The 12,302-nt window shown below is 42.9% G+C and overlaps 1 protein-coding gene across 2 annotated transcripts; it reads left to right on the top strand.

Moving 5' to 3' along the window:
* The first annotated feature begins 2,041 nt into the window (after positions 1–2,041).
* On the top strand, positions 2,042–12,110 carry LOC105455615. 2 transcript variants are annotated; one of them, XM_011699067.1, is made up of 6 exons: positions 2,042–2,396; positions 7,633–7,865; positions 8,049–8,200; positions 8,320–10,534; positions 10,688–10,835; positions 11,009–12,110. In XM_011699067.1, exons 2-6 carry the CDS (start codon positions 7,643–7,645, stop codon positions 11,070–11,072), a joined length of 2,802 nt encoding a protein of 933 aa, XP_011697369.1. In that variant the 5' UTR covers positions 2,042–2,396; positions 7,633–7,642; the 3' UTR covers positions 11,073–12,110. The 2 variants fall into 2 exon arrangements, with proteins under 2 accessions (XP_011697369.1, XP_011697371.1); XM_011699069.1 differs by having other exon boundaries at positions 10,688–10,884.
* Positions 12,111–12,302: the final 192 nt, after the last annotated feature.

The raw sequence follows: 12,302 nt of genomic DNA, 5'->3' as shown, positions 1-12,302 counted from the left end.
GATTTGAACGACGGTAGGCGCATATATGGACACACACGCGTGCCGTTTCAGGCCCCGAGCACAATCGAAATTTCGAAACGCCAATCTTTTTCCAGGCAGTCCAAATGAGCGCGAGCGAGGTACAAATGAGCGGCCATCAGGAAACTCTGATTATCTCTAATGCGTTTACTGTCCGCGAGGCGCATGTGACTCACGAACGTTCTTACATATTTATGAGTTTATACTAATATTATCTATGAGTCGATGAGTCACGTGCGATCATGTAATGTAAAAATAAATTCTCTCTAGTTCTTTGAAAATCAGAACAGAATGCGCAATTATCGTGTCAAAATGGAAAGCATATGAAGGATGCGAACAAAAAGTCAAAATGAATGGACGGTAGTTGTGTTAAATCATGAGAATCATCCATGTAAGCTTTACATGAATGACTATAATATCTTTGAATTTGCGATAAGATGCAGGCGATCATTAAAGGCACTTCCCGCATTTAAAAGTTTAGTTATGAAGCTACTCCCGTCGTGATCGTTTTGCGAACGATCAACTTCATTTGTCGTTGTCCGTTTCGATTTGCGTCTCGGAGGGTCGCTCATTTTCCTTAATTGCACGGCGCGACGGTACATTTAATTAGCTTTCTGATTGAGTCGATGAGAACAACAACCGCGCGCGTAACAGCGGGATATAATGATTGCCGCTGGATATTACGGCGGGGGGAACGGCTGCTTTATAGACATACGGGTTTTTACATTGCTTATCGTTCGTCGTATTGCTAAATAAGTCGGCGCCGACGTCGGCGTGTAATTTTTCTCCTTTTTCGATGTCGATTTCAATTTATTCAAGCAGGTAGCCCACGATGCGCGGCCAACGTATAGTTATATCCCGAGTCCGGATACTATTGTTAATTTCACTCGAGATAATCGCACCGTACGCAGGGTATGGTCCGGTACGCATACGCTTTTCCAGTGAGGAAACTCGGCTTGAATATGTGTGCAAACGAAACAAGTGACTTCCTGTTTTTATACATTATAACGTATACTCTCTTTCGAGAGGGCTTTTCGAAGGAATGTTCCTTCCCAAAAGAAGTCTTTCAAATCGGCTTACCATGCCGCGAGAGATCAGCACTTTTTTGGGCCGTCTCGTAAATCAACGCTCTTCATTGTGCGCGACATTAAGGTACACCCGTGTATCCGTGCCTCTAGCATTAATTTATCGCCTGCCTGATCACATGTGAGATTATATATAGTGAGACAGGCGTGGGCCACGTCGTGGTGTTCCTTAAACGCCAGGGTTTCGTAGTCTACCCGCGCGGCCTACGTTTTTATAGATTAGCGCGCTTCTGAACGACACGAAGTGTGGGTACCGGCTGTTCGATTCGCCACTGCGGTCAGCTTTTTTCTTCTGTAACGAGTGAAACCAGATTTTTCCAGGTTGTATCAGCGGATACCCTCCGTCCGTCCACTGTTCGCTCGTTTTCCCAGCTCACCAGTAGCCATGGCGGATTACAAGATGAGTCTATGGTGTATAGGAATCGCATAGAGAGAGCGCTTTTTGCACGGCTCAAGGCCTCGGCGGAGGAGATGTGAATGAATCTAGAACCTGTTTCTCTCCCCACAGGTTCTTCTCACACTTGCCCGACTTCTTTGCGCGGAGTCGAGCAATACGCGATAATTTTACTGAAAATAGCCATCGCCAGCGCTTTTTACCGCGTCCGGATTTAGTGCGCGTCGCAGTGCAATGCCCCTCGCCCGCTTCGATATTTCAGGAAGCCGAAATAAACCTTGTACCCTCTTTCATTTTCAGCGAACCGCGCGGTCATGCAGTTGTTATCAGTTCTGTTAAAATAAGCTGCAATTAAGCTGACGGAACTCAAGGTCGGTTGGAAAAAAAGATATGAGTAGCGCTGTTATCGTTGTCGTTACTGTTATTATTGTGGAGCATTATCATTAATATAATTATTAAAGGGGAGAAACGGAGACGAATAAAGAGAGGTGGGAGAGAGGTAAAGGGATTGTATCCCCATGCAGGTAGCGCCACAGGCAATCGGTGCCTCTTGTGTGATACCGGCAGTTTCGAGCGAGTCCTGCCGGTGAGCGTTCGTACGGGCCGAGTGAGCGAGCGAGCGGGGCTACTTCCCTCTCGTCGTCCGGTGGCAGATATATCGGGTGCGTCGTTCCTCCAGTTGCCCGCGGGTTGCCTCCAAAGCGGAGCGTGCAATATACGGACGGCCGTACAGCAGTCTCGTCGAGCGCTTTTGCTTATCGGCACGTTTCCGGGTTCGCGGGCGCGCGGGTGAAAAATCAAGATCGAGAATCGAGAGATCGGATCGGGAGCCGGATGACGCACCGTCTCATCCGCGGGACCATGTTCGCGCGGTCGAGGAACAGTAACGTCCTTTGAAGGCAAGTCCCCAAGTCACCTTTGTCTCTCTTTCTCTCACCGCCTCATCTTCCATCCCGACATTCGCAATTAATAACCGCACACGCAACCTCTGCGCCCTTCAAATATCTCCTCTCGACAGATAACGTCACGCTATCTGATAATTGACTTAACAAAGCTCTTTCCATTTTATCCGAGTAACTAAGTAATTTCCTTCGTTGTCCAACTTAACGCGGAATGTTAATCGCTGGATTTGTACGACGTTGGAGCGCTTCGTCTGCTCCTCAGTTGGTTTACATTCAGCCGTGCTTAACGCCTACTAGATATCAACACATGCTTTCTCAGAGGACATTGACGTATACAAACGTCATATACACAGCCGGTTCCGCATAATTTAGAGCTCCGACACATTAATCTCACGTACAGTACACGTGCACGTATAAGTCACGATGCTACCAGAAGCTACGCCGGCTTTTGATTCGACCAGAGATTTCTGTTATTGATAAATCTACGGTACTAAATTATCTCTCCCTGCAAAAAATACAAATTGCTGAACATTGGCCGCGAAAACAAACATTAGCTCGGCTAAGAGTCGGCAAGAGTTAAGTCGGAACATTTCTGTTATTCTCGTAGGCACGCTCTCGTCTGCCTACACGAATTACAAATTGCGCTAATTGTATGTTGGAACGTGCAAAAATTTGGAGCACAGCAATTCTTAATTCGTATAATGTAATTCACATAGTTGTGTAAAGCAACACATACTGAAGATTATCCAAATTATTTTAAACTTTAACATTTATCTAATTCAATTCAATTCTCGAAGAGTAGAATGAATTAAAGTCAATTTGCAGTCGCGAATAACAGCTGTGCTAACTTATTATTTCCGAACGTCCATTTACTCTGTTTTGCAGAGAGATAAATATTTACAAAAAACACACATTGACGTAATAAAAAATTCGTATCAAGCGATGCATAAATTTAAATGTATACGCGAGTATATATACTCTTCTTAGCATATATTCTTCTCATGTATTCTTGCGGTAAATAAGTATGCAATTTTGTCTAATAGTCATTATTATTATTTGCATTAATATCATATTACTGGCGAAGGTCAAGGTTTTCTAGGTCATCCTAGCCATTATTAACGTATCATTATATTTTTCACATGATACTTGAGCGAATAACGTTAACCCTTTCACTGTGGCAATGATCCGTGACCAAGAAGCGGCGATACCTTGATGTTCACGGTACACCGAGTACATACGCCAAGAGTGCGTATATGGAATAAATCGCGTTACCAACATCTCACACGTTATGCACTGCGCGCTATATCGTTAATATCGTTACATTGTGTGTAACGAATATTGCATATTCGCGCCTTCAAATGATAAATATTCCGCAAATCGAGCATCGCATCTTGAGCTTTGATAGAGCGGTCGCGCATCGATGCGATAACATTCCAATCGTAACAATGGAGGGGAAGAGTAAAATCTATCGCAAATATTTTTTTTTCGAGTAGCGCCGAGCATCATTTGCGATAAGCTTTAATGTCGCAAGTCACGCGTAATCCATTTTACTCGATCGTATCGACAATGTTAATACAAACAACGTAATTAACTGTCAGATGTACGCAGCGCGCTATGTACGCACCGCGAACTCACCTATTTCAAGATAACGGTATAAGTTCGTAAGCGATGCGCGAGATGCATTACAGTTATGCAGTACGCTCGTTTTATTCTGTCGGATTAAACACGCCCCTTTTAACACATTGACGGACAACCGGGAAATACGATATTAAATAAGTGTAAGTATTTAATAAGGATTTTCTCGCGTGCGATCGACACGAGAATAAAAATTTCACCTTGATGATGAATTAGACTAATTAGAGATCGAATCAAGGTTTTCAAAGTCGAATTAAATCAATTCTTTTTTTTTTGTTCAAATCCAGATCGAAACAAATTTTACCAGAATAAAATTTAATCAAATCAAATCATTGAAACATTATTTAATTAATAACAATTATTCTTAGGTTTAATTTTAATTTATAAATAATAAAAAAAAAGATTTCTACCCGTTTTACTTATTAGCAAAAAATAGGATTTTATAAGATTGTCAATATTATATCAATGTTATAATATTATTTAATTTCGTAATTTTCATAATTTTCGTATTCGGAATTTAATTCTTTCTTAAATTCGAAATTTTTGAATAGCTTTGATTTTAATCTCTATGATTTGATTTAAGAATCGAACTATAATATTTGATCGTTTGCAAAAACGATTACGACGGATTCGTAATAACTTCATAAATGTATTTTTAAATGTTTTATTGATCGCCTTCATCTCATCACAAATTCAAAAGTATTATATTCATTCATGTAAAACTTCCAATTGTATTGGAATAGTTTACCCATCTCTATCATGAATATGTATTAATGCACTACTCTATAAAATTTTAATCGAAAAGATAATAGTACTTTCAAATGAGTTTTCTACCCTTTGCACGAATACACAGGGGTGTGCAGGTGCACATATTTTTACCCTCCACGCAGTACTCGTGATTATATGCACTTATATTAACCCATCATTTTTATGCGTCACGGAGAAGTTGAATTTTGTCCACCGGCTTTTCGAACGAATTTTCTCTCACCTGTAGTTTAAATAGCGCTGAAAAAATGCATTAAAATGTATCCAGTAAAAGTGCATGGCTGTATTGCGAATGCTTCTACCTTATAAAACAAGTTTACTCTGAGCTAACAATAAGTTTCTTCGACTGTTGATTGGCAATTGACTGTCAACATTTTTTATCAAATCCGCGAGCCGTTTGGAAAACGATCTGTCTACGTTATTTGTGTAGCGAATGTGTGCCAGACCGAGGTGCGTTCGAGGACACGCGGCCTCGGGGCAGATAGTTTTACTTTCTACGGGACGCCGTTCGGTGACGAGCAAAGAAAAAAAGTATGGGAGGGATACGGCAATTTTCGGGAGAGGAGAGAAAAGGGAGAAAGAGATCTGTCGAACGACCGAGATATTTGCCGCATCTTGCCGTTGGTGCGTGACACCGATTTCGTTCCTTCAGACCTGCCGAATCGAATTTGTATTTTTTTTCCAGAGAGCCGAGTACTTAGTCGGACCATATTGAGAACCGGATTTTGAGCCAGACCTCTAGGCGTACAATATAAATATAAAAAAACAGAAGCCGTAGTTAGCGGTCTCTCGTTATTACGTAGAACTACACGTATAATCGATGAAATGATGAGGGTGATGGGTAGCTGTTGTCCCTCGTTCGCAAGGACAATGGACATCTGCTCCCTGGTGCGCTATACCAGCGCTTCCCGACAGGCACGGCAGGTTATTCCCATGGCTGGTTGGAGAGTCAGGTGTGCCTAACAGTGCAGACGTGAAAGCGCGAGCCCGTGCAAAGAGCATTATCAGACGCCCGCATCTCTTTCTCTCTTTCTATTTCTGTGTTTATACGTATTGTATATAACTGACTTTACGCAAATCCCGTGTTTAAGCAAATAACATAAACTTTCGGGCTATACGGTGCCCGAACCGTTAAACCGCATTGAAAATATATTTTTACAATGGCCAGTTCCTGTTATAGAACACCCAGACCGCCTTGCATTTATTGTGCGAGACACATTTGTGCGGGCGTTAATTTTATCTTCCATATTTGGTAGCCACGAATTCATCGGAAAATGAAGAGACTGTGTTTCGTAATCCGAGTCCAAATTAGGACTTCGCTCTGGCTCCGCTATGCTAACAGCTTCGACTCACTGTTACTCCGAGTAACAGGTCCACGTAATACTTTCGCATGAATAAAATTGTAAAAAGACATATAAAATTTTTAAGATGCTTATAAGCATCGAATCATTAAGAAATAAAGATCGATCACACTATTCCAACTTCCAGCTTAATGATTGCGTTGCAAATCCGAAAATTTATTCGGCGCGCAATTTAAGTAGCTAAATAATGGATTTAAAAAATCACGTAGAATTTATTAGGCACCAAGATCCGATGGCCGTAAGGCGCTCTCAACTTTTGTGTTATTCCCTTACACGGTCTTCTAGGTCAAATTAATATTGTATATAAAATTGTCTTACTTGCGAGAATTATAAAATTGAACACTGCCTTACTCATACCTACTTACAATTAGTTATAAAATTGAAGTCGACTAAAAGCGCGACAATTCTACCTATTCGCGTAATTTAACTGAAAACTTGATTTATATTTTTTACAATAGTAAACGCGGATGCAACATGTTAATTTCTTCAGCACAAAGAGCTTTATTCGACCCAGGTAGATCTGTGCTATTTGTACTCGTTGAATTTGCAATCGCGTAAATCGTACCGAAGATATCAACCGTTACTTTAGTCTTTTCCAGATATACTCTCGACCAACGTTCCCGCAGCTTAAGTTTCAGTTTACGCAGACGCATCGTCTCTTAAACAATAGCGCGATAATAATACGATAACGTTTTTTCTGTTGCACATTGAAAATTTTATTAATTGCCTAACATCGTTGTTAATATATTCATTAATTTTTTAAATCGTTGTTCCTTCCATTGTGTAATATTAGAATATGTAAACGTAATATCACGTCCGTTTAATATGCAGACGTGAAAGACTCTTAATGGAGCAAATCGCGTGGAAGAGGAGACGTGGTGCGCGGAAAAAAAACAAGGAATAGGAAGGAAGAGAACGGGTTCATTGTCCGATTACCTACCGGCGATGCTCTCCTCGCGGTTCATTTTGCTCCTTTTTTATTCAAAAACGCGGAACACACATATGGGCGAGCGACAGATGTACATACATACGCGATGGCGACCGTTTTGTGGACGAGGGCTGACGTCACCCGACGACAAACCTTTCAAGGAAGTCCGAGGCTGTCTCGCGTATAGCCTCCACCTTTCCCTTCCACGTTTCTCTCCTTTCTTTGCTTTTCTTATACTCTATACGTACAGGGTGTTCCGTAGAAATTACCGTAGTCAATACCGTAGGATCTTCAAATTTGAGAGGCGTTTCTCTCGGTCTAATTGTCAACATTATGAGTACTTGCTGTAATTGGGATAAGTATATTAAAGAAAAAAAAAGAAAGGAGAAACAATAGCCGTGCAGTTATTAGAAATACGTAATTATTAATTGTGAACATTACTTACATCTCCGCCTGCTTGAAACATCTTTCGATCACACACATACACACATGTGCTACGACTTATGTTATAGCTATGTATAAGTAAATAATTTTTTACTTGTAGCACTTTTACGATGCGTCTATTCAAACGTTACACGGCCGATACGAGCCCGCAGCTCGTTTCGGCTGTACCTATATCTCAAGACGTTGCGGCGACGAACAATGCCGAGAGCAATGCGTCCGAGAGATCGGAGAAGAAATCGAAGACAGACGACAGATTGGACGATATTCTTCCAGTCAAAGAAGACACCGACGCGCAAAAAGAATCGACGGACTCCTCTATTCTGACTCGTAAAGGTAGGAATGTAATATATTACACATAAACACACGGTGACGTCCACAGCAATACACGCGTACACTTCGCGCATCATCCTCGTATTTGTATCCTCTCGCTCTTATCCGTAACATGCGATAACAAAGTTAAGGTTAATCTTGATTGACATCTTAAAATCGAATGCACCTTTGCCCCCCGCTCGAAAGGAATCTCAACGTGGGGACGTAAGGTGGGTCGACGATGGGATCAAATGAAGAGGTCGGACAGCTCCGAATTGCTTTCGGTGCCGCGACGGCGACGACGGTGGAGCCCACATCGGAAGAGCGGCTACGACGAAATCTCGAACGAGAAAGAAAATGTAATGCAACAGTAGCTTAACACATTACGCCGCATTGTATAGTTTCAGTTTATAAGACACGCCCGAATAAAGCTTTCGTTCCGTTTGAGACGTTATCTTGAATAATCGATAATTTTTAGGGAAATAGCGAGCTCCCGAGGCAAAAAAGAATTCCCAGAGTAGAATCGTTGAGAAACCTCTTTAGGACCGGCGGCGATCATTCTGCTAACGGCAAGAGTTCTACGAGAAGCGCGACGATACAGGAGGAAGATGTAATCGTCAATCATTGTCCGATGGAGAAGACTCTCAGCGAGGGAGCGATCAGGAAGATTCCGTTTCGAGGTATTTGCCCGGAGAATTTCGACGATCGCGAGTTTGCCGGGATCAATCGGGAAGCGTTCCTCCGCCAAAAGAAACTGCAGCTGAGTCGTAGCATACAGGATCTTCAGGAGCAACAGCGGGTCTTGGATTACATACTCAAGAATCACGAGAAGACGCGTCAGGGTGACGCGAGAGAAACGTCGGAGAACGTTGGAACGAGCGCGAATCCGAAATCCTCGGGGGAGGCGAAGAGCAGGACCGCGACGCGAGCGTCTGATCACCAGTCCGCCAGCAATACCAGTGCCAACGAAGCTAAAGGAAATTCGTATCCCCAGGGATTGTCTCCCGGCTCGATGACCGGTCTGGAAGATCTACTGAGCAATCTGCGCATAGGTTGCGACGAGAGCGGGTACGATTCGGACAGCACGCGAGCCGGCGCGGATTCGCCGGACAGCGAGAAGTCGGCGGTGCCTCCCTTGTTGAAGCCGCGCAGCTTCTCGATCACCTCGGACGATTATCGCGGCATCGACCTGTCGCTACTCGATGCAAGTGTCTCGCGGAAGAAGGACGAGGCGGCTACGGCGACCGAGGCACGCTCATCGGAAACGGTCGCCCCGAAGGTCGAGAAGGATAATGCCGCTGACGCCGCTGTCGATGCCGCGGCGAAAAATCTCTCCTTCAATGACTCGACCGTAACCCGATCCACCACGTTAATGTCGGAGGAGGACAACGACACGGACAGCTGCGACGAGGACACTTTTGCCGATTTTCTGGAGTATCAGCCGGATTTGACGAGAATCTATTCCAAGGCGGAAGCGGATCTCCTGCCGAAGTCACGCGAGGCTCTGATGAAAGAAGTGTCCGCGACTTCCGCTCTGCTCGGCGAGGATTTAACGAAACTCCGAGTGGTGGACCGTAACGACGTCGACGTTACGCTGCAATGTGACGTGGCCGATGCGCATGGCGACGCCAAGATGAAAGTTGACTCCGACGGGAGGAAGCCTTGTGTTACGCCGGAAAGTCATGTTAACGTGTCTCAGATGACGAAATTTCAGAATTTACTGAAGGACGAATTTTGGAAAAAGTCCAAAGGTCGGAAATGCTCGAGCCCAAGTGTATTACACCTCTTGGAGCACGCCGCGTCCCCGTGCAAGGACAGTCCGCCGGCTAACAAAATCCATACCTTGTCCGACGCGATGACCAACCCTTTGCGATACTACAGCCCGAAGAGATCGCGTTCCACTCTGGAGCTCGACACACTGGGCGTGACGAGGAACGCGACGAAGAAAGTGTTGACGATGTCCTATCCAGTCGCATCCGTCAAGCCTGTCGCTGCCGCTAACAAGATCCTGATACGGCGTGAATTGAAAACGATGAAGCTGACGGTGGGCCACACGGCGGGTCTCGGTATTTCGGTCGAACGGTGCGAGGCGGCCAGGCCATTCTACGTGATCGCCAAGATGGATCCCAACGGCGAGGCGGCCAGGTCGAGGCAGTTCCGCATCGGCGACGAGATCGTACGTGTCTGCGGGCGTAGGATACGCGGCATGTCGATGGCGGAGGCGCGAAACGCCCTGCGGAGCTGCGTCGGCACGGTCGAGCTGCAGATTGCGAGGGAACCGAACTCTGCCTACGGCGAGGAGATCGGCGACACGTGGGGCAACGCCTTGACGCGAACGCGAAGCGATCCCGACGCGTGGCTCTCGAAGAACAAGAGAACCGTTCCGTCAGCTCCCTCCGACGACGCGTCGTCCTCGACGAACGCTGGAATCCCCTGCGCCATTGACGACGCGACTGTCAACCTTCAAAAGATGACGGGGATGAAGAAGTTCCAGGTCGTGAGGAAACGAAGCGCCGAGACGCCCGCCGTTCGACGCGGATCCAGTCTGTCCATCGATCTGTTGACGATCTCGTTGGAGAAGGGCGCGCCGAAGAAACTGGGCTTCTCCATCGTTGGCGGCGTGGACAGCAATAAGGGACGCATGGGTATCTTTGTGAAGGATATTATGCTCGGTGGACAAGCTGCGGAAGAAGGTATCGTATTGCTTGCAGCGCGAAACACATTAATACGATTTATTTTATAAAATATGAAATTAATAAATTAATTTAAAAAAACAAAATAAAAATTTGATGTAATAATATGAGAGGGAAAAAAATGTCTGCAGCGGTTTACCTGTAATGTTAAAGGTACTCTGAGAGTGGGAGACGAAATTTTAGCGATCAACGGCGCCTCGTTCGACGGACTGACGCACGCCAAAGCGTTACAGATGTTCAAGTGCGCCAAAGCCGGGAACTTGATCCTTCACGTCGCCCGAAGAGATCCAACGCATAAACGGTTGTCACGCAAACCATGCAATTTAGATTAATGTTTAACTATTAATACGGTTAGTCTTTTGCTTTGCTCTATTAACAACCTTAATTTACAATCTTTGCTTCTCGCTTTCAGCGCCGTTAATTAATGATTATAAACATACGAATATCTCTAACGAAGGCATTTCTATGTTGCAGATACGTCACACAGTCGAAGTCGTATGATTGCCTCGACAAATTAACGAAGTCCGCCGACGAATGAAACTATTGCCATTATGGTCGTTAATTATATTATTAATCTCGCTTCTAAAAACGTAACGAATTACTACGAGATGTTATGAAATTTTCATGTTATGAGATTTCTAAACGTTCTGAGTTTGTTAAATTAAAAGTTTACATCTAAATATTTAAAAATTTACGCTAAAAAAATTATATTATCAATACTTTATGTTCTGAACATTTCATGCATTTCGGTTAGCATATTAACGTGCTTTCAATAATATCTTGTATGCAGAGGGGTATGTACGTAGACCATAATTGAACTCTAATTGTGATATCAATTATTTTCATTAACGAATAATATTCGTAACAACTGTCTTCTCTCATAGATCTTTTTGATAAATAAGAACATTTTGCGTTATATAATATATATAATATTAAACTTGAACTCTGTCTAAATAAGATCTCAGAGATAAGATTAATCCGTATTTATTTACGTTTTCATATATCTCTTTTATATTCAATTAATCTATCCTGTCTCAGAAAAAGAAGGGATAAACTTTGCAGAATAATTATTAAATTATATTGCTATTAAATTTGCATTTCTCATTCGAAGCATATCTGTTTAGATATGAACGTTGTACTTTAACGTTAAAGAAATGTTAAGTAAGATAATGAAGTAGAATTAGTTAGTAATAACGATATTGTGCTGCTTTATTTATAGTTTATAGCCATGTCCTGTTAGATGTGGTACGCTAACAGCTTGGAATATGGTTCAACTTAACAGCATCGTGGGATTTAACAAATGTTTTTATTTAAAAATATATTCTTGTGTAAATCGACCTATACACGAGCTACGATTGAAAAAGCTAGTTAGTTGCATCCGAAGGCACGAAAGTCATCAACTGCGTAATGTTACTACAATAATTAGTAATTCTCGTTTAAGTTATTTCGTTAAGAGACTGACATTACGAATGTCTACCTGCAAAATGCTGTGATAATGATTGTAGTCGCATCGGCTGATATTATACGAGTTGTATATTTAATAATAAATAATAAATGTGATTTTGTTAAATAAAAACATACTTGGCAAGCTTTCTTCTCGCAATCGAATACTTTATACTCATCTCGCAAAGTACAATTATGCGTTGAATTTTTTTACCTACAGTTTGTTGAATTGAAAACATGAAGAATTAGCTATAGGTATTTTCAAAATTAATCAATTTTGTAATGATAAGAATGCCGTGAAGTAAGATACACCCGTTCGTATCAC

Source organism: Wasmannia auropunctata, unplaced genomic scaffold (genome assembly GCF_000956235.1).
Source record: "Wasmannia auropunctata unplaced genomic scaffold, wasmannia.A_1.0 LD335888.1, whole genome shotgun sequence".
Lineage (NCBI taxonomy): Eukaryota > Metazoa > Arthropoda > Insecta > Hymenoptera > Formicidae > Wasmannia > Wasmannia auropunctata.
The sequence above is the reverse complement of the archived record's forward strand: the minus strand, read 5'-3'. Positions and strand labels throughout refer to the sequence as shown.